Source organism: Arvicola amphibius, chromosome 2 (genome assembly GCF_903992535.2).
Source record: "Arvicola amphibius chromosome 2, mArvAmp1.2, whole genome shotgun sequence".
NCBI lineage: Eukaryota > Metazoa > Chordata > Mammalia > Rodentia > Cricetidae > Arvicola > Arvicola amphibius.
This window is the reverse complement of record NC_052048.2, coordinates 131,301,615-131,327,869: the sequence shown is the minus strand read 5'-3', so window position 1 is coordinate 131,327,869 and position 26,255 is coordinate 131,301,615. Positions and strand designations below refer to the sequence as shown.

The 26,255-nt window shown below is 45.0% G+C and overlaps 3 protein-coding genes across 3 annotated transcripts in view; 2 read left to right on the top strand and 1 right to left on the bottom strand.

Moving 5' to 3' along the window:
• Positions 1–12,764: 12,764 nt before the first annotated feature.
• Positions 12,765–23,816, top strand: Nrbp1 (nuclear receptor binding protein 1). The gene is given in 30 exon segments (XM_038319366.2): positions 12,765–13,391; positions 15,967–16,114; positions 16,117–16,163; positions 16,165–16,191; positions 16,353–16,478; positions 16,638–16,674; positions 16,677–16,741; positions 17,079–17,126; positions 17,129–17,213; positions 17,507–17,540; positions 17,880–17,958; positions 17,960–17,990; positions 19,431–19,517; positions 20,006–20,064; positions 20,201–20,216; positions 20,219–20,298; positions 21,797–21,831; positions 21,833–21,927; positions 22,141–22,175; positions 22,177–22,218; positions 22,220–22,248; positions 22,349–22,399; positions 22,487–22,535; positions 22,537–22,557; positions 22,559–22,585; positions 22,587–22,625; positions 22,807–22,860; positions 22,946–23,009; positions 23,138–23,193; positions 23,271–23,816. Coding segments are annotated over 30 exon segments (2,298 nt in total). The 3' UTR covers positions 23,376–23,816.
• Positions 23,817–24,024: 208 nt separating this feature from the next.
• On the top strand, positions 24,025–25,516 carry Krtcap3 (keratinocyte associated protein 3). The gene is given in 8 exon segments (XM_038318148.2): positions 24,025–24,067; positions 24,179–24,291; positions 24,293–24,364; positions 24,451–24,510; positions 24,635–24,841; positions 24,941–25,075; positions 25,174–25,286; positions 25,406–25,516. Coding segments are annotated over 7 exon segments (723 nt in total). The 5' UTR covers positions 24,025–24,039; the 3' UTR covers positions 25,282–25,286; positions 25,406–25,516.
• A 76-nt stretch (positions 25,517–25,592) lies between these two features.
• Positions 25,593–26,255, bottom strand: part of Ift172 (intraflagellar transport 172) — a 39,803-nt gene continuing 39,140 nt past the window's right edge. Inside the window, 4 exon segments of the mRNA XM_038318149.1 lie at positions 25,593–25,739; positions 25,907–25,998; positions 26,166–26,184; positions 26,186–26,254. Coding sequence (XP_038174077.1) covers positions 25,611–25,739; positions 25,907–25,998; positions 26,166–26,184; positions 26,186–26,254 — 309 coding nt within the window. The 3' untranslated portion in view covers positions 25,593–25,610.

Sequence of the window (26,255 nt, the reverse complement as noted above, 5' to 3'; positions counted from 1 at the left end):
GCCACCCTGGGCTACACAAGATTGAATCTGTCTAAAAGAGAAACACAGCTCACACAAATGTGATCCCAGCACTTGGGATCACACATCTTTAATCCCAACACTAGGGAGGTGGAGGAGAGCACCATATGGCTGAACGGAGAGAGGAATATAAAGGGGAATGTAGCACGATTAATAAAGACCCAGAGACAGATATTGGGGTTCAACCTGAAGGTCAGAAAAGTAAAACAGCTAGCCACTGGTTCTTATCTTAATTTCAGTATGCAATGGTGATCTTGCCTCCAGGAATCTCAGAATGAGACTCTCTGAGAGCTGTCTCCTCTCATTTTATATTCCTCTCTAGGGCTGGGATTAAGGGCATGCACCACTACTGACCAATTTCTATGGTAAACTAGTGTGGCTACTGGGATTAAATGTGTGTGTCACCACTGCCTGGTCTGTAAAGGCTGACCAGTAGGACTGTTTTAACTCTCTGATCTTCAGGCAAGCTTTAATTATTAAAATACAAATGAGAGTTGTCACCCAGATATAGAGCAAGCAAGATGTGACCTGCCTCGCTGAAAAAGTACCAAGCAATGTGGCTAACACAGACAAGAATTATGGGCTAATATAAGTTAATAAGAAGCCTGAGCAAATAGGCCAACCAGTTATGATTAATGTAGACCTCTGTGTATTTCTTTGGGACTGAAATGACTGCGGGACCTGGTGGGACAGAAACCTCTGTCAATACTTCAGGGCCTAAGAACAGTTTGCCTACAGACCTATAAGGCTAAGCAGGCTCCTAGAGAGGAGATAGAAAGTGTAGTTCATGAGGAGGTGTGTTACACTACTAAAAAGCTTAATGAGCTTGCTAATTCATTCAAAACTGAAGTCTGGGGAACAGGTGTGGGAATATATTTTAAGGGTGTGGGATAATGGGCGGAAGGAATATAAAACTGGACCAGACTGAGTTTATCAATATGGGCCCACTGAGTGGAGATCTAGGTTTAATATTGTAAGAAGGAACCAAACTGAAGCCATTTTGGATAGAACTTCCATTTTGAATAAGGGTCAAGTAAAGTTTAAATTCCCCCCCCCCCCCAAAAATAAAATAAAATACAAATGAAATATCACTCATTTCCCCTTATGTCTAAAGTAAAAAAGACTATAACTAATACAAAAAACTATATACACTAACTAAAGGACTATAGACAATATATAAAGGAAATAAATCCATCAACAATGTCTAGTCATTTGACAAAATTCAGAGAAAATACTCCATATCTATCCTATTTTGGTGAGTCCAAAAGTCTTGTACCTATTTACTTTCTATCACAACTGCTTCCTGCATCAGGTAAACAAGGAAAATATAATTATAACTATCTAGTCTTCAACTCCTTCAGAGACCAAAGAAGTAAATAATATTAACTGAGTTATACCATCTGCCTGCACTACTGCATGTCCGTACACGAGCCAGGAACTAGGCTGGAGATTTAAAAACAAACACACACAGATGGAGACACGGGGACATGGGTCATCCTTGAAACAGGAATGCCAAGAATGCCAACTTTATTGTGTTCAGGGGCAGTTTATATAGTGCTCTGGCCATGCCCCAGCTCTCAGGATCTTTCAGCTGCAGCCACCAAAAACCACTCCCCTGCCATCAGGGTCTCATGCTCAGAGCAACTGCAAACATAGGGAAACAAGTTGTTTAGCTCAGAGCAGCTGCAAGCAAGTTGTTTACAGAAAATTCAGGGTCTAGGAGTCCACAGCCCCCAACATAGAGTAAGCAAGACGTGCGAGCAAGTGACTTCCAAAAAATGTGAGAAATGACAGAAACAGCTGGTTGCCTGGACAGTCACCCAAAGTTCCTCTGCTACGTTGGGGCATCTTTCTTCAGCTTATAGGCCTACAATATCCAATAGACTTTTCTGTGAAGGAGGATATTCCTGAAGGGCTGTCCCTCCTTGGTCTTGACAGTGTTTGACAGTCACATTCTTTTGTGTCCTGTTTGTCCAATTAGGACAGCATGATATTAACTGTTGCGGCAAGGGCATTGCCTAGTGGTTTACTTTTGCCACAAAGAAAGTAAATTCCATGTGGAATTTCTTCAATGCCCATTATCTTATCTGAAGTAGATTGGTGCTGCCAGGAGCAGACAGGTCTCATTGTCATCAAAAAAGAGCCTATGTTATTAAAGCATCTTAAATACCATATTCTTTATATCTCAGAAGTGTTTGAATATGACCTATCTAAAATATATCTTTGTTTGACCTTGAAAACATACCTAATGTGACTACAAGTTTAATTATAATAGGTCACTAATTACTATCCTGCACTTCCTTATTATCCTAAACAGTTGGTAATAACTTTCAAAGACTAGAAATTTGCACACATTGTTAAATGTGCTATATTGGTACAATACCTTGAACAAGATTAGTAACAGTATGTTTTATGTACAGTTATATGTACAGTATGTTTTAACAAAATTTATCTCAAATTTGTATCAATATACAAAATTTGTATACAATATACAAAAGTCCAATCCAATGTAAAACATTTAAAACTAGTAATTGCCTTTTAGGTAGATTCAATTATCTACCTTTTTATCTTGTCATATACATATCCTTTCTTTTTTCTTTTCAAAACAAGAACCTTGAATCTAATTTCCTTTGTTTAGTTTTCTTCCTGGCCATTACCAATAATACCTTGTAACCAACATCTCTAAGCAATGACAAATATCTATAATTCATTGAATGAGCAAAAGCCACCCGCCCCACCTCTTGAGAATGTGGGCGTTGCATTCTTAAATTTACTTCCTGATGTCTGGAGGTGACAGTCTCTTTTGGGGATCCTGAAAAAAATTGATTAATTGTCAAGTCCTGAGAGAGGTAGCTTTATCATTTATTGTTCAGTCTCTGTGTAATAGGAAAGTGCAGGGCTTGTCTCAAGTCCTGTCTAGAGTGGTCTGTAAGGCTGGATCATCTCAACCAGCCATCTCGAAATTATTCTGAGCAGTTTGTAATCCAAAACTAACCTTTAAGTGGTGCTATCAGCTGAATACCATCAAATGAACCAGGTGGAATTGTTGTTGTGGGGCCCCATCTTCTTCCTATAGACTTCAGAGATTACTGTAGGAAAATTTATTGTTCACTGTGTAAAACTTAAACTATTCATATCAAAACAGAAAGTTTGAATTTTGATATACATATATTCAAAGAAAGGTACCATAGAGACAGAAATAAGTATGGGAAGAATTTTTGAAAAACAGAGTTTTGATAACCCTAGTCCCTAGATTTTTATTTTCCTTCTGTCCCACACCAGGTGGCTCTCCTGATATGAGATAGAAACTCTGAATTTTTCTTTTAACAACATGCTTGGATTTAGAGAAGTGTAGATGCTCCCACAAAGTGTATGTTGCAACCAACAAGTGTAGGTGGAGACTGCTTGTTCATTTCCCAGCCACCCAGATCCAAAATAATCACACAGAAACTATATTAATTATATCATTGCTTGACTAATAGCTTAGGCAATATTTTAGCTAATTCTTACATCTTGAATTAACCTAATTCTCTTAATTTATATTTACCACAAGCTTTATGATTTACTGGCAAGGTTCTGGCACATCTGTCTCTTCCAGCAGATACATGGCATCTCCCTGACTCTGCCTCCTTTTTCTCCTCTATCTCTGCTTGGAATTCCCACCTTGCCCTATTCTGTACTGCCATAAACCAGAGCAGCTTCTTTATTAACCAATGGTAATAAAACATATTCACAGCATATAGAGGGGAATCCCACATCAGAGAAGGAGAGCCACAGTCCAACTCCAAAGCCAGCTTTGATTTTTAAGTGAGTCAGGACTACCATTATACTGAGAAGTAAAAAGATATGTATGTTTAAGTAGTGAGATTTTATGCTGCAGAGAATATTGGTATCATAAGTCAGATTTTTCTTTGCTTTGTGATTCTTTCTGGATAGCTATCTTTTCTTCTTTAGACATCTAGATGTCCAAGGTCTCTTGACTTCTCAATGATGGGTATTTTTCTATTTTCTGCAAAGACAAGAACAGAACCCTGCCCCAACCCTTGTTTCCTTACAGCTTGTAGGATTGTCACCCTCTGTGAATGAACTATCATTTCTCTTTACCAAGAGGTTCCTCCTTTTCAAATTGAATCTTGATTAATTTTGATGGTATCCATAGCTTTTCTTTTCCTGTGGAAACAAGAGCAAAACCCCTTCCCCCAATGTAGCACATGTCCTGGTTTCCATTCTGGGGTCAATAAATCCTTGAAGTACACTGGCTGACTAATTCAGAAGTTTTTTTCTATTGTCCAATGTCTCTCTGTAGCTGTTGTTTCCTTTCTCATTAGCATTAAGAAAATTCAAGGTTAATAAAGGCATTATGCAATCTATTTTCTGGTGGTATTTATCTTCCCTTTTTGTTTATTAAACGTGTCCTTTATAGTTCTATTTGATCTTTCTAAAACTGCCTGACTGGTAGGATTGTTTGGTAATAACGCGTAATATACTTTATATTATAATAAGCAAAAACCGGTTTCATTTTCTTAGAGATGTATGCTGGAGCATTGTCTATTTTATTTGTGCAGGTATACCCATGATGGCCATAACTTCTAGTAAATGTATGGTTACTGAATCAATCCTTTCAGAACTCAAAGCAGTTGCCCATTGAAAACCTTGAATAGGTATCAATGGTGTGGTGTACATGTTTTAATTTTCCAAATTCTACAAAATGGAAAACATCCATCTGCCATATTTATTCCTTTGGGTACTCTTTGGGTTACTTCCTGTAGGTGTTTGGTTGTATAAACAATAAGTAGGACATCTCCTTAAAATTTTCTTGACTTGTTGCCATGTGATAGAAAAGTCCTTTTTTAAACTTTTGTTGTTGACTTGTTTTCTATGAAATTCTCAGGCCTTCAGAACATTTCAAATCAATAATTGATCGATTTTCTGCATTATCTTGTGTTAGAGGACCTGGCAGACATGTATGGAATTGGATGTGTGTTATGTTTATGGAATGATGCTTATTCCTAATGAAATATTGTAAGTGAATAAATAATAAATAATTCTGTATCAGCTGTTATAAATTCAGCTGTTTCAATAGGCAAAACAACTCTTTTCTGCATATTGCTGCATATTGCAATCGGTAACTATGTTGAGAGGTTATTTATAATCCCTTAGTACCATAAGAATAGCATATAATTCTAACTTTTGAACAGAATTATAAGAGCTTCTTCTTCTATGTTAACTTAAAGTTTCTGATTTGTAACTTGCCTTTCCTGATTTATTTGCATCAGTATAGAATGTAAGGTCTCAGTTATTGGTGTGTCCCACACAATGTGAGGAAGGATCCAATTACTACTTCTCCTTATAAATCATATTTTTTCACTTTTTGGATAGTTGTTGTTAATCTCTCTCCCAAAAAATTATGACAAGATCTTTGCCAGGGTTCACTTTCGTCCCATAATTTGTCGATTTCATTATTAGTGACTGGTACTATAATTTCTGCTGGTTTATTCCTGCTAATTGATAAAGTCTCATTTTCCCTTTATAATTAACTCAGAGACCTTTTCCACATACGTTTTTTAATTTTTTTACTCTGGTTTATGTGGTAAAAGGATCCATCCTAAGATAATATCTTCCTTTTGCATTAAAATTCTTGAGGGAGGGGGGCTGGAGAGATGGCTCAGAGTTAAGAGCATTGCCTGCTCTTCCAAAGGTCCGAGTTCAATTCCCCCAGCAACCACAATGGTGGCTCCACAACCATCTGTAGTGAGGTCTGGCCACCCTCTTCTGGCCTGCAGACATCACACAGACAGAATATTGTATACATATAAATAAATATTAAAAAATTGAGGGAGAATGTTTAGAGGGTTAAGACGACCAGAATGTAGTTAAGATTTGGATCCTTACAATCCCCATGTACCTTCTGTAATTTCTCTTCAATCAAAGTCAATTCTCTCTCAGCTTCAGCAGATAATTCCCTAGAACTATTTAAATCCTTGTCACCATCTAAAACTTAATTAATTAGGTCATCAGGTTCTATCCCAATAGTGGTGCCATAGATGGGAAATGGTCACCTATCACCTTTGGAAATCATTCAGAGTCTGCAATTGATCTCTGATAATTTGCACCTTTTGAGGTCTAATTTTTGTAAACCTATTTTATAGCCTAAATAATTAATAGAATATTCTCTTTGTATTTTTTCAGAAGCAATTTATAACCCCCCAAAACACAAATTTTTCTTTATTTTTCAAACATTCTTTCTAAAGTATCTACATTTGGAATCAGATAGTAAAATGTTGTCCATGTAATGGTAAACTATAGATTCAGGAGATTGCTTACGTATCATTTCCAATGGCTGATTTACAAAATATTGGCACAGGATGGTGCTATTTAACATTCCCTATGCGAGAATCTTCCATTGACATCTTTAGCAGGCTGAGAATTATTATAAGCTGGCACTGTGAAGGCATTTTTTCTGTCTTTTTCTTGTAAAGGTAAAGGAAACTATCTTCTAAATCAATAACTATAAGAAGTCATCCTTTAGTGCAATAGGGAAGGGCAAGGACAATTCAGATTGCAGAGAGCCCATTGGCTGAATTACCTTATCAACAGCTCTTAGATCTGTTACCATTCTTCATTTTCCCAGATTTCTTTTTATCAACATATATAGGAGAATTTCAAGGGCTGGTTGATTCTTCAATATGGTGAGTTGCTCCTGTACCAGCTGTTCTAAAGCCTGGAGTTTCTCTTTTGTTAAAGGCCATTGCTTAACCAATATAGGTTACAGTTAATCATTTTAAAGGTAGGGCCACTGGTACCCCGTCTAGAGTTTCACCAGTTGTTGTTGTGTGTTTTGTGTATACTCTAATGTTTGCTGAATATTTTTATAGTACCTTATAATATTCTTCCCAGAAACATGAGTTTGGTTTATGGTCCATATCTGAGACACGAGGAATGTTAATCTAGGTATTTCATTGTTATGCCATATCTCAAACCCCATAGATTCACTGCTATATGAACCACATATGGTCTCAGCCTTCCTCTCTGTCCTTCTAGACCTATGTATTCAACCCATCTCTTGCTTTGTTTTTACCTGAGATAGGGTTCCAGTTACAGGAATTGAACATCCTCACCCTGAAGATCCAATTTGGATCTAAGATTCTTGGAGTAATAATAGTCACATCTGCACCTGTGTCTAATAATACTTTAATTATAATGTTATTGATCCATAATCTCCGTTATGCTGGCCTTCCTTGTCACCTGGCAGTGTAAACCCAGACAGTAGCCTGTCTCTTTAAGAGACAAGCATCTCATTCCCACAGAGAGGCAGGCTGGTCCAGGCCTTCTCTCTCTTTCTCTTTTTCTCTCTCTCTCCCACCCTTTTTTTGAAGATTCAACTCTCTCTCCTCCCCACCCTTCTCTCTCCTCCTCCCTCCTTCTCTCTCCCTGTCTCTCTCTCTCCTCTGTGTCTCTGTATCTTTTTCCGTCCTTTCATAACCCTATCCTCCCAACATCCTCTTCCTAAATAAAAATACTTCCCAAGCTTTTCTCTACATGACATATTTTGTTTCCCTGCCCATATTCCTCACACATCATGGGATCTTCAAAGGTTCCAACTTGTGCTGTAATCTTTCTCTCGTTTGGGGTTTTTGATCATTTTTAGAAATCTGCCAATTATACACTTTCTATTTTCTATTGGAATTTTTGTTTCAATCCTCCATGATTAGTTCTATCATTCAGAACAGTATGGGGTTTTTTTTTTTTTTAAAGAAGGGCACTGGATTTTCTTTCTTTCTTTTTTTTTTTTAAAGATTTATTTGTTTATTATATATACAGTGTTCTGCCTGCATATATGCCTGCAGGCCAGAAGAGGGCACCGGATCTCATTAGAGATGTTGTAAGCCACCAAGTGGTTGCTGGGAATTGAAATCCAGGACCTTTGGAAGAGCAGACAGTGCTCTTAACTGCTGAACCATCTCCTCCAGCCCTGGATTTTCTTTTTTTTTTCTTTTTTTTTTTTTAAGATTTATTTATTTATTATGTATACAACATTCCTTCCATGTTTGCTTGCATGTCAGAAGAGGGGCACCAGATCTCATTATAGATGGCTGTGAGCCACCATGTGGTTGCTGGGAATTGAACTCAGGACCTCTGGAAGCACAGTCAGTGCTCTTAACCTCTGAGCCATCTCTCCAGCCCAGCCCTGGATTTTCTAATTTTCTTGGGGAGGCATGTCTTCCACAGTAATTGGGAATGGCTGGACCACTTTCAGCCTGGGAGCCTGTGAGAGGTCCCCCACAAGGAGTTTCCCAATGGTAATGGGTTGCCTTGTTTGTCTCTTTTTGATTTACATTCATTGGTCCATTGTTGGGCCTTTACTGCATCTTCTGCATAATCCAGAAAGTTGGGAACTTCTATTTGGGTTATTCACAGAAGAAACATTATTTCGGTGAATGCCCTGTCTACAATTCCGTCTCAGATGGCCTATTCTAATCACAATTAAAACAATTGGTATTTTGATGTCTTTTTATACTTTTGGAAATTGTTTTTCCTACCTAAGTCTCATGTTGTAGTCAAAGGGCTCAAATGGGTTGCGTGTAGAATCCATTCGTCATTGGAGCTGATCTGACTTTAAGGGCCAGTGTATCTTTTTGCATTCTATATTAGCATTTTCAAAAGCCAGAGGTTCAATGAGTACTCGTCTAACTTCTGGATCTGCTACTCCTATTTGTACAGCTTTAGTTAATCTTTACAAAAAAGCCACTAAATGGTTCTCTTGGGCCTTGTATAACCTTAGTACAACGATTAAATTCTTTTTTCTAGTTCTTGAATCTTGTCCCAAGCATTCAAGGCTGCTGTATGGCATAGGAACAAAATGTGTTCATTGTATATAGTTTGACTATCTGGATCAGCATAATCACCCTCAACCAAAAATTTGCCGATAGCTTGATTTTGGTGATCATATATACATTTATCAAAACATCAAGTTGAAGCTGGATTGGGCTATATGGCAAGCACTTGGAGACTGAGGTGTCATAACATTAAGTTTAAGAGCCCTGCCTTGGCCTGGTGACATACACCTTTCATCCTAGCTCTTGGGAGAGAATATGCAGGCAGATAGATCACTATATGTCCCGGGCCAGCCTGGTCTACATAGTAACTACCAGGCCAGTCAGGACTACACAGTGAGATTCTGTCTAAAAAAGAAAGAGGAAGGTCAGGCAGTGGTGGCACATACCTTTTAATTCCAGTACTTGGGAGGCAGAGGCAGGCAATAAATAAATAAATAAATTAATTAATTAATAAGTAAGAGGAAACAAGCAAATGTGTTATACACATGAAGTTTTTCTTCTTGTGCTGGAAATGTAACCCAGGGTCTTGAGCATGCTAGGCGAAGCACTTGATCTCTGAGCAGCTCGCAACCTCTAATCACTCGGGAATGTATTAATTTGTTAACTAACTAGTTTCCTTCTCTGCTCCATTTTTCTTCCTTTCTCCCCCGTCTCCCCCATTTTTTTCATGATACATGCTTTCATTAAACACAGTCTTATAATGTTAGGCAGCCTTTACTAGTGAACTGTTCCCAGCCCTTATTCCATTTCATAAATACAAATATATAACACAAGCAGAAAGTTCAGAAGGCACAGGTGGATATGTAGTGAGTGCTCTTCCACTTTGTCACCCCAGCCGTCTTCTTTCTGTTCCTGCCCAGCAGAACACTGTCTTAATAAAGCTTCCATATAAAATCTAACATATCAATGCAATACCTGTATTTCCTCCCCCAAATAATCATTTCACAAACAGGCAAGATACAACGGAATATTAACTGCTAATAATATTTAGTTAGATATCATTTCATTGCCCAATGGTAGTTATTAATTAAATATGATATATTTGGGAAATGTAATACTTTATTGATAAAGTTAAAAAGGTGTTATAGAAAGTATTGTATAGGGGCTGGAAAGATGACTCAGTAGTTAAGACTTCATCCTGCAGCAGGGTGTGGGTGGTGTAAATCTTAACCCCAGCACTCAGGAGGCAGAGGCAGACAGATCTCTAAATATGAGACCAGCCTAGTCTACATAGTGAGTTTCAGTAGATCCTGGGCTATATAGAGAGACCCTGTCTCAAAAACAAAGAAAAAGAAAATCTTAATTATTTGAAGGAATAGGATTAATAGGGTCTCTAAAATTAAATTGTTAATACTTACATAATCGTTATGAAGATTAGATTAACATAAGCCTGTTGTATACCAGGTGTGGGTGGTCATTCACGTGGTCCAGGATAGAAGTACAGAGGCACCTCAAGGATGAAAAATCATCCTTTTCCAGCTGCAGGGTGCATTCATCTGTATGACTGAACCACCTTCCCTTCGCTGAGGGCTTCTTCAATATTCTCCAGTTTACACCTTAGCAAATTGATTTCCATGTCCCCAAAACAATCTTAATTAAGCTTCCAAAGGGACAATGCCAAGTGCAAATTCTCAATCAGAAAATTCATGGTTTTCCAGATTGTCTCCCAACTAAGTCTTGCATAGGCTTTACAAACCGTTGGGAAACTCTCCTACCTACACGATTCACATATGTTAAACAGAAGGTGCTGAAGAAAAAAGGCAGATTAGGGGCTATGTTGCCACTCAGGAGCTCAGAGTAGCTGTATCTGAATTCTCTCATCATAACCCCATTAAGACTGTGACCAGCAACATGCTTACTGGAACATGTACACACTCACAGTAAATAAAACCTAAACCAAACAACAGTGCCTGGTTCATAGAAGTTACCATGTAGATATTATGCCTGAAACATTTTGAGATGTCTTTTAGTGGGTTTTAATGCAAATATTTAGTTATTTGTTTATTATTATATTAATGAGACAGGGTTTCTCTGTGTATCCATGACTGTCCTGGAACTCACAGAAATCTGCCTTCCTCTGCCTCCTAAGTGCTGAGATTAAAGGCATGTACACCCCTCCCCCCCTGCAACTTCTTTTTAGTGGCTCTTTAACAAAGATTTATTTATTTTGTTATTATATTACTGAGACAGGGTTTCCTATGTAGCCCTGACTGTCCTAGAACTAGCTCTGCAAACCAGGCTGACCTTGAACTCAGAGATCTGCCTACCTCTGCCTCCCAAGTGCTGGAATTAAAGGCATGACCACTGTGCCTGCCTCAAAAAAAAGTTTCTTATGCTTATGTTTGCCTACGTGTAGGTGCATGCATGCCTGGTTCTTGTGGAGACCAAGAGAGGGTGCCAGATTTTCTTGACCTGGAGTTACAATTGTGAATTGCTCTCTAGGGGGCTGGGCAACAAAACCAGGGTTATGTGTGAGAGCAAACAGTGCTCTTGACTGCTGAGCCCACGCTCCCTGTCAATTTCTGAGTTTCTACAATAAGCATTATTACTTTAATAGCAGGATATATTTATTACTTTTGTAATCAGGGAAACATAAATGAAGTGGTAAAGGTGTAGGCGGCAGTTGAGCATTTAAGTATGAATGAGAGAGGATTGAAAATGAGGTTGCCAAAGGATCCTCCATGTATATGTGAAATAGCTAGTTGAAATGCAAAGGTTGATAGCGCTGACAGAAAATATTGGGGAACTACAGTAGCATGAACGGATATTTAATGAGTGCTTGCCACGGTTCAGGAATTCCAATGCCTTGGTGCCCGCAGGAGAGAAGGTTAATCCGAAGAGGATGAGTATCCTTCCCCTTGAGACTAAAACACACTTTGAAATTGTGTGCTCTACATCTTAGGTATATATGCATCTTTAATCCAAAAGGTTTGCTAATACACATTGGATTCTATTTTGTTTATTTTGAGAGAGGGTCTCACTATTGCCCTGACTGACTTTGAACTCATGACGTTAGCCTACTGAATGGTGTGATTACAGGTTTGAACCACTATGCTGGGTGAAAAAAAAAAGCTTGGTTTTTGAGACAGGCTCTCATTATTAGCCGTTTGTCCTCAAACTCACAGAGATTCACCTCGATTGGGTGGAGGGTGGAACAGAGAGACAGGAGAATAACGCTGGCAAGAGCCGTCTGCCTGAGCTCCGCATATCAACATAACTGTTGAAAATTTAGTTATTCGTGTCCCCTCTCCCCCGAGACAGGGTTTCTCAGTGAAGCCCTAGCTATCCTGGAGGATCTCTGCTTCTGCCTCGGGAGGCGTGCACCACCACACAACCACCCGTAGAAAATATAGGGTTTTTTTTGTTGTTGTTGTTATTGTTTTAAGACAAAGTTTCTCTGTGTAACATCTCTGGCTGTCTTGGAAGTCATTTTGTAGAACTCACAGAGATCCACCTGCCTCTGCTTCCCAAGTGTTGGGAGCAAAGGTGTGTGCCACCACTACCCAGAGGAAATTTAGTTTTTAAAATAAGTCCTTTAAACTGGAGCGAGGAGAAAATCAGTTTCGACAGCATTTCCTTCTGAACCCGTGAAGTAGGATTAATTAGTCCGTTTATGGGCTGGGAAATTGGTGATGATGACATTCTCAGGTCAGCTGATTCACCCTGTCCCTGATAAACCATGTACAATGGCAGAATGAATTCCACCACTTAGATTCTGCCTTTAGTCTTCCAAGATGACGGCTTACGTGGAGTCTATTGTACTTTCTTGACACTGAATGGCAGCCAATCTAAATTCTTTCCAAACACTTTCTCAAAGACAGTTTTGATGAATCTCTCACTTCGGATTCTTCATTGGGCTTAAATTTGGGTAACTTTTTTTTGTTTCATTTTCGCATTCGTCAACTATCAATGGATAATTTCAGTGAGTTCGTCCTGAATGAGGGTCACGTCAGGTGTGGTTTGGGCATAGTGTTATGCAAACCAACAACTATTAATTTTCATGTTAAGCGACTAAAAACAGCAGCAACAAAAAGCTTTCTGAAAAACGGGTGCCGGGAGCCCTGTCTCCTTCCCAAACGGGGACTATGGGCGGGCTCGTCCCTTGGAGTGAAGCTGCACCCCCTCGTTTCCTTTTGTCTTTTCGAAGGATTAGGACTGTCATGGCGCTTTCGAGAAGAGGGAGAAGGCCTCGCTTTCGTCCGGCAGAATTACTTGGGGCACCTCGACTGGGTGGAGGTGGACAGAGAGACAGGAGACAACGCTGGCAAGCCGTCGGGCCGGAGCCCCGCAAGGGGAGGAGACCCGGCAGGAGGCTGCCCTGAGAGCGCCCGTCTGCGGGAACCGCCCCCCGCCGCCCTGTCCATGGAAACCGTGCGGCGCCGCGGCACCGCCCATCTGTTGGTCCGGACGCCGCGAGGGCGGGGGCCGCAGTTCGGTTGCGCTGCGGAGCGCAGCTGTGAGGGAGTCGCCTGCGATCCGAGGGCCCCGGAACCCGAGCTGGAGCTGAAGCGCAGGCTGCGGGCGCCGAGTCGGGAGGTGAGCGCCGGAGAAGGAGGCCCTGGAGGGAGGGGCTCGCGGAAGGGCGGCGGGATCGCCCCGAGCCGCGGGTCGGCGGGACGCGGCCGGCTGCTGCTGTCGGGCGGCCCTGTTCCCCCGGAGTCGGGGCCCGACTCGGCCCGGCCCGTCGCACGCTGAGGGGCCACCCTGGCCGCAGGGGCGCCGCCCGCCCTCCTGGTGTCTCCGGCGTTGGCCGCGGCGGCCCGGAATTCTACGGGCGCGGTCGGGGGGCCCCGGCGTTCTCTTGGAACTCTGATTGGACCTCTGGCCGGCGAGAGGCGGGGCCTGCGGCGCGGGCCGGGGGCGGGGCGGGGTGCCCGGGCCGGAGGGCCCTGCGGAAGGAAGCGCGGCGTCCGTGCCCGGCCTGCTCGCGGGGCGGCGCGCCGAGCGCGGGGGGCGTGGCCTGCGGCCTGACGGCGCGGCGGGGCCGGCCTTTGATGAGGTGGCGGTGGTGCTCGGCCGCCTGTCTGCTGGGGCGCTCGGCGCCCGCCGCCCTTCCTCCCGATGCTGGCCTGGCGACCTGTTGGAGTGTTGAGATGCTGAGGGCCTCGCGCCCCCGAGCTTGCTTCCTTTTCCGACTGTGCGGCTGTGCTGACCTCAGAGGCTTTAATGGGGTTTCCTCAGAGCGGCCTGTGGCTGCGAGCTATGTGGGGGTGACGCGGCAGTGGGCTCTCAACTAACCGTGGAAGCCCGGAGAACAACTTTGGCAAGATACAGACAATGCCCTGGCGTGGATGCACAGTGCGCCCTCGGGGGAGCTAGAGGCTGCGGGGAGATCGCCCTCGCCGATGTAAATGAGCCTTCCCACGTGTGATCCCCCAAACCTGCCAGCAGCCCCGAGGGCCGAACCCCCCCGTGTGGCAGAAGTTTCGCATCCTTGGCGGGCGTGCTAGGGGTGCTTTAGGCTCAGCTCTCATTTTCCCCACTGGGGCGTGACTGGGGAGGGAAGAACATAAGCGAGTACCTTCCGGGACATTTGGTCTCTAACTGATGACAGTCTTCTCTTCCTGTGACCTGTGAAGTGGCCGTGTCCCTCGGTCCAGTAGTTTTAGATTTCATAGGTACAGCTTCCTGTATTGACGATCTACTCTTACCGTCTGTTGTAATCGCGCTAGAAATTTAACTGAGCAGCTCAGATTTTAGGCACATCGAGTGAACGGAGCTGCTCTAGGAACTGATTGAAACAGACTACTATTTTCTTAGCCTAGCTCATCTTTTCTGTTAGATTACTAAGACATTCGCATACATAGCTTTCTGGCAGACTGAGGAGAATTTCTCGGGTAGACAAGGATTTTCTTAGAAATTAAGTCGGGGAACTATCCTACCAGATATTTTTTTCCTCAGCGCTGTGTTGCTCTTGGAATTTACTAGAACGCTGTGTAGCTCTCGATTCTGGTCAAACAGTGTGGACTTGGGAGAGATGTGCAGAAAGGGGCGTCAGAGAGAAGTGTGTGGTCGGCGTGGTGTTGATTGCAGCTTTCTGGTGTTCTGAACTGACTTTGTTTTGGAGTGCAAGTTTACTTTCAGGGTATCACCTTGTTACTAGACAGTACCCCCCTGAGCCTTAGCACACACAGGTTGCAGGTCCTTTACAGCCTTTGTTTGCGTGTGATCCTATTATTTTTTCATGGTTAATGAAAAACTTAGGCTTTCCTTCAAGCAGCTCTGCCCCTGCAGAAATGTTGCCGTTTAAAAACACGTTGCCTATGGAGGGCTTGTAGCTTGAATAATCTGTACCCGAAGGCAGTGACTGGTGTCAGATGCTGTGCTTCAGAGAATGGGCAAGTCAGAGCCTCTGAGCAATGTGAATGCAAGGGGAGCGGGAAGCTTGAGGGCTTTGTTTTTTCTTTCAGTTTGTTCTAATTAAGTTCAGCATTTCATTTATTTCAATTCACTGATGTATCTCAAACAGCCACCCAGTGTGTGACCTACAGTAACTGCAAATGTGACTAAACATCTCAGTGAGTAAATGAAAAGCAATGGTGTTAGACAGCGCCCATTTGCCAGTACCTGGCCCAACAGCAGCTGTCTGTGTGGGAGGGATGGATAATGTCACTGTTGGTTCTAGCAGACTAAATCAGTTGGGCATTTCAGCAAGCTGGCTAAGGATGAGATAGGCACATAGGGCTGTCCTCAGTGGACATTTTGGAGTCTAGAGTCATCTGTTCTGAGTATTGCCTGTATACCCTTGTTTTTGAGCACAGTGAAATTGAGGCCCGTGGCAAGTCAATGGGAAATATATCATTTGCATCACTATTTCTGAGAAGAAATGGGGAACCCACTTTTATTGTGTATTTGGGTTTGCACAAAGTGGGTTATGCTGTCATTAGCCTTGTGTTTGGCACTTGGGGTGGTCTCCAGCTAAGGTAACGCCTCTTCCAGAAGGGAGGAGAGCCATTCACAACTGCAGTATTTGGGTATGAGTTAGGTCTGACTTTAGATTTAAAGGAAATAAGGTATATATGGTTTTTTGAACTGAAGATGAGGTTAAAACTATTAAAGTTTTATAGATCTGTTTTTGACCTCTGTCTTCTGTCTTTGCCCACCGATTCAGGCTGAGTGTTCATTCCAGCATGTCGGAAGGGGGAGTCCCAACATAGTAGTCAGCAGTGGCTCAGACCCAAAGGTAGAATCCTCCTCTTCAGCTCCTGGCCTGACTTCAGTGTCACCCTCCTGTGACCTCTACAACCTCGCTGCTTCTCCTGGGAGGAAGAAGAAAGTGAAGATGAGTCTGAGATCTTGGAAGAGTCCACCCTGTGGACGCTGGCAGAAGAGGAGGGGAAGAGAGTGATGTGATGGCAATGGAGTTGTAAACAGTGAGAACTGGAGTAGCTGTCCAGGGAGCAGACCAGATCTGAGTAGGGTGGGGTTTGGAAGATGGTCATATGCAATACTAAAATGGTGGGTTTGTGAGGTGATTTTAATTCCACTTGAACTGCTTCTCAGGTGAATCAGCGTAATGTTCCAGGTATTGACAGTGCATACCTGGCTATGGATACAGAGGAAGGTGTGGAGGTTGTATGGAATGAGGTACAGTTCTCTGAACGCAAGAACTACAAACTGCAGCGAGGTAGGTGATGAGGTCTGGGGGGCATTAGAACCAGTGTTTAAACAGCTATTGTTGGGAAAGTGCTGTAGGAGAGTCTTCATGGTTAGATCATCTAAGGGGAGGGGTTGTGTATTATTACAGCGATTTGTGAACTGCTGTCCCTATCTCTCTTGCTCCAGGAAAAGGTCCGTGCAGTGTTTGATAATCTGATTCAGTTGAACATCTTAACATTGTTAAGTTTCACAAGTATTGGGCTGACGTTAAAGAGAACAAGGCCAGGGTAAGATGTTTTTTGCCTAGTATTTCCTGAATTCTTTGCCAGAGAGCAGCTGTATTTACTGTCCATTTTACATTCAGAGGTTAAGACAAGGTAATTTTGAGACAACTGAAATCTTAGCTGTGGAAGGGAGAGCAGGGCTTCATCTGCTTACTGTAGCAATTTCCCAGCTAACGTGGGGAAGAATGAGTGAACATTTACTTGCTTCTGTGTTTTCCTTGTGCTGTTAAGCCTAAGAAAGTGATCCTAAAGAAAGGGAAGTTGAACAAACACAGTTTAATACGTATCTGGTATAAATGTCAGCAAGTGAGAGATAATGTCTAGATTAAAGCTTTAATAGGAAGTGCTTCACTTTCGTAGGGTGATTTTCATCACAGAATACATGTCATTCTGGAAGCCTTAAGCAGTTTTCTGAAGAAGACCAAAAAGAACCACAAGACTATGAATGAAAAGGTACGGAGGGAGGCTAGCTATAGTTTCAGGCTGGTTTAGGGATTTAAAAAGATGGTGGTAATTATGAAGCCAATTAACGAGGGATGGCAAGGACTAGTGTGAAGGCTGAGAGAGGAAAGTATCCTGGGTGTGTGGGGTGCATACCTTTGGTTCAGGGAGTTCAAGGCCAGTGTGCTCTGCATAGTTTCAGGACAGCCAGGGCGATACAGTGCTACCCTAGAGAAGGAGGGTGGGTGGTGGAGAGGGGAGAAGGAAGAGGGAGAGAGGAAGAATTACTTGCGGATCCTTGGACCAAACTCTTTTCCAGGCTTGGAGAACGCTGGTGCACACAGATCCTCTCTGCCCTAAGGTAAGTAATACTTGGTTGGTTTTTCCCCAGTGTCTCCTGATTTATTTTCTTAAACAGATTGCAGCACTACTCTGCTTTTTCTCTTCTGCCTCTCCCCAATTCTTTGAGTCATTGTCTGACAAGATTAGTCCCCCTTATGGGGTCCGCCTCATGTCCTAACCACTACCAGTTGACCCTGCCTCATTCTCCTTGTTCTTTTCCTATTAAGTCACTTGGCACAATAGAGATTCAGAGTACAGGGACTGTCATTATGGTGGCCAGGAGGAGACCTGGCCCTTGCTCTCTGAACCCTTGGGTTCCCCCTGCCCTTAATTTCCTAGTGGCCCTCTAACAGCCCAGTGCCCCCACAGCTACCATGCACTCCTGTGACCCTCCCATCATCCATGGGAACCTGACCTGTACACCATCTTCAATCCAGCCAGCACAACGGACTCATCAAGATTGGCTCTGGTGAGGGGGAGGGAGAGATTCTGGGCAGGGGGAGCCTCGGGAATTTTGGGAACCATGGGGGTAGAGGTAAAAGGCCGTGGGGAGAATAGTGAATTTTGAGGTGTGGGCTGGTGAAAAGAGATAGACTTTTTGTAGAGGTAATTCATAGGGATAGACCAATTAGTGGAAATGGGGTAGGGTATACAAGCTTGTACTTCTTGAGAGAAACTTGGACTAATACAGAGAAATAGGAGGCTTGGAAAGGGCAAGAGATGGATATGAGGCCAAACCCTACCAAAGAGTTCCAGACTGTGCCTGCTGTGAGTGCTTTCATTTGCTGTGTATTTGTGGGCAGTGACATTTCCGTGTGCTGTGTTTTGTGTGTTGTTACCCATTGTCTGGGGCTTGGCTGCTCCATCGCTCACAACTTTTCTCTGTTTTCCTCCTCCCGCTTACGGGCTGCTCTGTTCCCAACAGTCCTTTCATAGGATTTTTGCTAATGGTGAGAGCTCCCTCTGCCCCCACTTGGGGCTCTGTTTGTGCTCCGTTTGCTCCTCTTCCCTCGCGGCTGCCACAGTGCATGCAGTCGTGGAGCAAGGCCTGTTCCCTGCTTCCCCGTGTCTAATTATGCCTGCTAAGCTTTTGCCCTGCCAGCCTCCACCTGCTTGTCCCTTTATAACCTGCTTGTTTCCTGGGATTCGGCCCTGGCTGGACACTTCCTCTTAGTCATATTCCCTCATCATCCGGCTGGCTCCCTAAATCATACTGTGCGCCTAGATTCTCTGTGACTTGTAGTCATTGTTACGATCAGAGTGAGTCAGCATGGGCCTGGCCCTGGTACCCGAAGGGGTCCGTTCAGATCCTGTGGTAGGTGATTTTGAGGAATAAGTCTAAAGTTTTGGTGGATTAAAAGTGAAACTGATTTCAGGATATTGGTTCGCTGAGGTTCAGTTAACACAGATGGGTAAGGAAGAGGCTAGCTCCTTGGTTGTATGTTAATCCTGCTTTGCCTTTCTTATCTAGGTTCATGAGGTCTTTAGTTTGTCCCACAGTTTGAAGGGCTGCCTGTGTTTTTATATTAATTGGCAGGGCAGATGAGGGTAGATAAAACCTAACGTTTTATGGCCTATGGATTTGGTAGATCTGTGACTTTGGAAAGATGAGCAGGTCACAAATGAAAGCTTTTCCTTTGCTGTGCTACTTGATGAGCCTGAAGCCTCAGTGTCTGTCTGTACAGTGTGTAGACTCTGTTGTTTCTGAGTTAGGAACCTTAGGCTGCAGAAAGGGAGATAGGTGGTGTTCATATGTAATCTCTAGCTCAAGATTGGGAGACTGGTAGGTTTGTGGTCCACTGAGTATTAGAAAACACACTTCAGGAGAAACATGGCTTTTGCAGCCTCTCTCTAGAGTAAAGATCATGCTTTGGTGGTGGTCAGATTGTGGGTGTTTCCCTACTCGTAGTGGCTCCTGATACTATCAACAACCATGTGAAGACTTGCCGGGAAGAGCAGAAGAACCTACATTTCTTCTTTGCACCAGAGTATGGAGGTGAGTAGTTTTGCCTTTCTGCCGTGTTCTCAGACCCTGTTTTTTTGTTTTTTTAATTACGGTCCCTCAGACAGAGGTGTCATCTGTCTGAGATGTGCCACTCCACCTACGCCCTCCCTGATAGAGCGACCTCAGATCTTGGTTTATATTTTATAACCTGAGATACAGGGATAATAGAACCACAACTTCATCTTTCTGTACTTACATACATTTAAAAGTGTACTTGCATACACTTTTTTTTCAAAGAGGTATTTATTTATATGAATATAGTGTTCTGCCTGCATGTATTCCTTCAGGCCAGAAGAGGGCACCAGATCTCATTACAGATGATTGTGGAGCCACCATGTGGTTGCTTGGGAAGTGAAACTGAGGACCTCTGGAAGAACAGCCTGTGCTCTTAACCTCTGAGCCATCTCTCCAGCCCCACCCACTTGGCCACTTATTATCCAATCAGTTCTCTTTCTTACTAAGACATTTGTTTTCTTTAGAAGTCACTAATGTGACAACAGCTTTGGATATCTACTCCTTTGGCATGTGTGCACTGGAGGTGAGGAAGACCCAAGGGAAGGGAAAAGAGAAAGCGTGGAATTCGAACACAGACAGGGAAATGCTGGGAGTGACTGTGGGAGCACTGGGTGTGTTCCTCAGATCTCAGTTTCCCCTCGGGTTCCTCCTCAATTCAGATGGGCAGTGCTGAGATTCAGGCAATGGAGAATCCTCATATGTGCCACAGGAAGCCATCAGCAGTGCCATCCAGCTACTAGAAGACCCACTACAGAGGGTAAGAGTCGTTGGGACAATCTCCATCCTTAAGTGACTTTCAAATGCTTTCAATTTATTGTACTTCTTGAGATATGCTCCAAGAGAAAAGGGAATCAATCAAATAGAAAACACTAAACACAATTTTCCTGTGAAGGGGTTCAGATGGTAAGATTGAGGTTAAAAATAATTTCTTAGTTAAGTATGTCTACATACAGATAGCTGATTTTGAATGGTTACCTCAGTCAGTTGCTACACACTCTTACACAATAATCTTGACATTCCAAAGTATATTTAAATATCAAACCAGTCATTTTGGATTTATATCTAATGAGCTAAGATTTAAAAGATGAAAGAGCTGGGTGGTGGTGGCACATGCCTTTAATATCCCAGCACTTGAGAGGCAGAGGCAGGTGAATCTCTGTGAGTTCGAGCCTGGCCTGGTCTACAAGAGCTAGTTCCAGACAGGCTCTAAGGCTACAGAGAAAACCTTGTCTCCGAAAAACAAAACAACAACAAAAACAACAACAACGAAAAAAGGATGAAAGAATTATGAATCAGTAGGTAGATTAGCTATAGTGAGACAGGACAGTCTGAACAAGAACAGTTAGGTCAGGCATGGAGGCATACACCTATAATCCCAAAACTTGGGAGGTAAGAGGTAGAAAAATCAGGGGTTCAAGGTCAACCCTCCTCTACATATAACATGTCAAGGCCAACCTGGACTACCTTAGACCCTGTCTCAAAAACAAAACAACAGCGGTGTGTGTGTGCGTGTGGCGAGTGTGTGTGCGTGTGTGTGCATTCATAATCCCAGCACTCGGGATGCAGAGGCAGACCTGGAACAAGGGAATTTCGGGACAACCAGAACTACACACAGAGAAACCCTGTCCTCCAAAAACACAAAACAAAGCCAACCAACCAAACAAAAAGCAAGGAAGGAATGTTAACAGTTAATTGGGGACAGTAATGGGGAGCAAGAAAGAATCAGAGGTCTAGTCGAAGAGTTAATAAAATGGAGTCAGGGTCTGGTTCACATTAGGATGGGTTGTTGGATAAAGATCACAGGTATGTGACCTTACTGACCTTTAAAACTGAAAATAAGAAAGTATGATGCCATAGGATTTGATCAAAACGCAGAAACTAAGTCTCAACATTAAAAAAAGGTTGTGTTGTAGAGTGGAAAAGAAATAACCAAAGCCAGCATGGTGGCTCATGCCTGTAATCCTAAGCACTTCAAAGGCTGAGACAGGAGAATAGTGAGTTCAAAGGCAGCCTGGACTATATAGCGAGTTCTAGGCTGGTTAAAGCCACCTAAAAAGACCCTGTCTCAGAAAATGAAGTCTAAAAAGAAAAACCAGGAAGATGGTGAATAAGTTTATACATTACATATGTATTTAAAGGCCTTTCAAGAGATGGGTCAGTGTTTCCTCAACAAGTGTTGCTTTCAAGCATGTATATTTACAGGCTGTGAGAGGCTTGCTAGATGCCTGCCTTAGTCCCCTTGTTCTTTTATAGAGGAGTTTATTCAAAAGTGCCTGCAGTCTGAGCCTGCTCAAGACCACAGCCAGAGAACTTCTGTTCCACCCAGCACTGTTTGAAGTGCCCTCACTCAAACTCCTTGCTGCTCACTGTATTGTAGGACACCAACGTGAGTTTCCAGAACCCTGCTAGAAATTGGTAGTGGGACTGAGTCCATGCTAAATGAAGATTACTAGGATTTCTTCCAATTTGGGGCTTCTTCCATCACTGGCATGGCATCTTTATTCTATTACCAAAGGGATTCTTTAACCCTGTGCCTCCCTTTAAGCCTCCTGTGAACCAATTCTATCTTACATAATGTTCCACCCATTATACCCACCAGACATGATCCCAGAGAATGCTCTAGAGAGAGTCACAAAAAAACATGGATACCAGTGCTGTACTAGCGGAAATCCCTGCTGGGGCCAGGACGAGAACCAGTTCAGACTTTGTGAGTACCCAGCTGAGAGGGTCTGAAAGGGATGATTGACCCCACCACTCTGAGGTTCTGTAAATGTTCATTCTCGTGCTCTTTCTCCTCCTTATTCCAGGTACTCTCAGTCACCAGCCCTGGAATTAGACAAATTTCTTGAAGATGTCAGGTGAGAAGGTGGGCTTCTGTGAGGAAGCAGGGGCAGGTGTCCTGCGACTTTCAAAGAGTCCATGTGACTTATGTCATCTCCCACCAGGAATGGGATCTACCCTCTGACAGCCTTTGGGCTACCTCGGCCTCAGCAGGCCACAGCAGGAGGAGGTGACAATCGCCTTTTGTGCCCCCTTCTGTCAAGAACTCCAACTCCTGAGCCAGCTGAGGTGGAGACACGCAAGGTGGGGACTCTGCTGTGACCCGCGTCTTTGGCTATGTGGGGCGGACATCTCATCTCGGCGCTGTCCTGTAGAGTGCATTTCTGCCCCCTGGTCACCTGGTTCTTCTGTGGGGTGGAAGGCTTCCCGGGTGTTGGTGGTTTGTGACTGGTCTCTGGTGGCCGGCCTTTCTGTGCTGTTCCAGGTGGTGCTGATGCAGTGCAACATCGAGTCAGTGGAGGAGGGAGTCAAACACCATGAAGCTCAGGGCCGGGCTGCACGGGGCGCACGGGGCTGCAACGGGACGGAGAAGAGCAGCCTCATTCTCTGTCCTTTTCTCATAGCTAACACTTCTGCTGAGCTGGAGGAGCAAGCTGCACCGGCACCTGAGCTGTGACCTGATGCCAAGTGAGGGTCTCCTTTGTTTTGGGAGGAGGATGCTTTGAGGGGCATGTCAGGGAGAGGGAAAGTGACAGCTTCTGAACAGCTAAAGGGCTCCCAGACATGGACTCATTCACCCCCTATCTTTCTGTCAGATGAGAACATCCCGGACTTGGCAGCTGAGCTGGTGCAGCTGGGCTTCATTAGTGAGGTGAAGGTTCCTGCCCTCTGTGCCCTGGCTGCCTCCCCATCGTCTCTCAGCCTTGTCTCACTGAGCTTCTTCTTCAGGCTGATCAGAGCCGCCTGACTTCTCTGCTCGAGGAGACCCTCAACAAGTTCAATTTTGCCAGGAACAGCACCCTCAACTCAGCCGCTGTCACCGTCTCCTCATAGAGCTCACTTGAGCCAGGCCCCTATCTGAGTGTGGCTGTCCCTGGACATGCTGCAGTCCTCCTGTCCCTTCTCCCCAGTCAGTATTACCCTGTGAAGCCCCGTCTCCCCCTTATTATTCAGGAGGGCTTAAGGGGCTCCCTGATTGAGCATCATCCTGCCCCTACCCCTCTCTTCCTCCCCTCTGCACTTTGTTTACTTGTTTTGCACAGACGTGGGCCTGGGCCTTCTCAGCAGCCACCTTCTAGCTGGGGCTAGTAGCTGACCTGCTGGCTCCTGCCCTGCCTGTATGGACAGGAGGCCCACGGGCACTGGGGGAGCAGAGTTCTACAATCCCGCTGGGGCGGATGGGCGGGAGAGAAAGGTGGTGCTGCAGGGGTGGCCCCGGGGGCCATTTCGAATCGCCTCAGTTGCTGCTGTAATAAAGTCTACTTTTTGCTAAAAGCGTGGCTTGGTGTTTTGCGGCTCATTGGGTGGCACAGCTGCCCAGGTGGGGCGGGGCGGACCCAGGTGGGGCGGCCCTTGGAGGCTGGGCCTCAGGTCGGGGGCGGGGCGGGCCCAGGTGGAGTTGCCTTGCGGCGGCGCGGAAGCTGAGATTCTGCTCGGCGGGGCGAGGCCCAGGTCCAGATAGGGCGGACCGGTGGTGGCGGGGGCAGAGCGGCCCACGATGAGGTGCTGCCGCCTCTGCGTCTTCGGTAAGTTGCCTGGCTTTCCTTACCTGTAGTTTCTCGGCGTCCCACGCGCCGCGGCTGGCCCTGTGGCCCCGCCCTGCACGGCTAATATCTGCCCTTCCCCCTACTTTTCAGACGCCCCCCGGGGGCCCAGGCGGCTGATGCGCGTGGGCCTCGCTCTGATCCTGGTGGGCCACGTGAACCTTCTGGTGGGCGCTGTGCTGCATGGTACTGTCCTGCGGCACGTGGGCCAGCCCCCGTGGCGCGGTCACACCGGAATACACCACGGCCAATGTCATCTCGGTGGGCTCGGGGCTGCTGGTGAGCGTGGCTGGCGGATGGATGGGCAAGCGGGGTGTGCTGGGCACAGAGAGAGACAGTGAGCCTTAGGCTTGTTGCTTCCGCAGAGCGTTTCCGTGGGACTTGTGGCCCTCTTGGCATCCAGGAACCTTCTTCATCCACGACTGGTGAGAGGGGTGGAGGTGTCTCAGCTAGACTTCCAATGGGCAGGAGCCTCAAATAAAAACTCAAGGTTTCTAAATCACGGGGAAACGCAACTAGGCTGTTCACTCCGGTCTTCTACCCCACTAGCACTGGGCCCTGCTGACGCTGGCCTTAGTGAATCTGCTTGTGTCTGCTGCCTGCTCCATGGGCCTCCTTCTTGCTGTGTCGCTCACTGTTGCCAATGGTGGCCGCCGCCTTATTGCTGACTGCCATCCAGGACTGCTGGATCCCTCCATACCACTGGACCAGGGGCCTGGACACACTGACTGCCCCTTTGATCCCACAAGAATTTATGTGAGCTGATTCTTGGTGTTCTCTGGGCCTCACCTTTGCCCCGTGTGCTGCTCCTCCCCCTACCAAGGCCTAGTCCTCTTTGTTACTTTCTGGTTTTAGGATACAGCCTTGGCTCTCTGGATCCCCTCTCTGTTCATGTCTGCAGGCGAGGCTGCTCTTTCTGGTTACTGTTGTGTAGCTGCACTCACCCTGCGGGGAATTGGGCCCTGCAGGAAGGAAGGGCTGCAGGAGCAGGTAAGGAAGAGAAACAGGAAGGGTTCATTCACACACCCTGGTTGTGTTGAAAGGTGTGTCTCTTAAGGCCCAGTTACTGAACCCACCCTCTCCTGCAGCTGGAGGAACTGACCGACCTTGAACCTTCTGAGCTTAAAAGACCAGAAAACGTGCAGCTACTCCACCACCACCAGGATTTCCAGACTAAACAGAAAACCTGGGTTTAGGACAGGTAAAAGGCTCTGGGTGGGATGCATTCTTGGGACTGGGACCAGTTTTTTTTTTTTCGTTTTTGTTTTTTTTTTTTTGCTATATTGCTTGCTCTCTGATGCAGGTCGGCTCTTTCTTTAGCAGGCAGCTGCTCTTCCGAGGCGTAATCCCACAGGTGTCTTCTACTACGCAAGGGGCCCTGACCCGAGGGTGATATAAATAATTGTAATAAAAGGACTAGTTTTTGTTTTCTGCCTGATTACAATTACTTTTAGAGCCCAGTGCACTGCGCTGGGTGGAGAGATGTTGATTAAAGAATGTAGCAGTCTCGACTACTTACAGAGTTTTAATGAGGGACAGGGCTAAAGGCCTCAGCTGTACCAGTCCACTGAAAAGAAAAGCTGGTGCTGGGGAGCCCACCACACCACTGGCTGATGAATTTGAGTACGTCCTGGCACACTGGGCTGTGGGAGGTCTGTGGGCAAAGGGGAGAACATGAGAGGGACTCCTTTGAGCTCCTGGGTGTCCTGAGGATCAGGTGCAGGGTCTGGTCCTGCCTTTTGGATAATCCTACTCGGAGTGCCTCCCCCCCCCCCCCCCCCCCATTCCCAGCTCTCCTTTACGACTGACTCCCTCTCTCACCTTGATGGCCATAAGAAACTTGTTCCAGTTGTCTTTATTAGCAGCCTTCCCTGGTCGCTTAAATTCAATTTTGTTCCTCAGAATGGGGTAACCTGTGGAGGACGAGATGATGATGGGATTGGCAAGAGACTGGGAAGGATAAACAGCGGCCTGGAGTAGAGTGGGATGGGTGGTCCTGTCTCTGAAATGAATTTTGATTCTTTTCCTTCCTTTTTACTTCTACTTTCCACGGGATATGGGGTAACGTGGGGTTCCTTACCTGTAATGAGGCAGGGCAGGGGCCCGAACCCCAGTGCTCGCTGCTACCAGGGAAGCCTCATAGACACCGCGCTCATCCCGGGGCAGAACC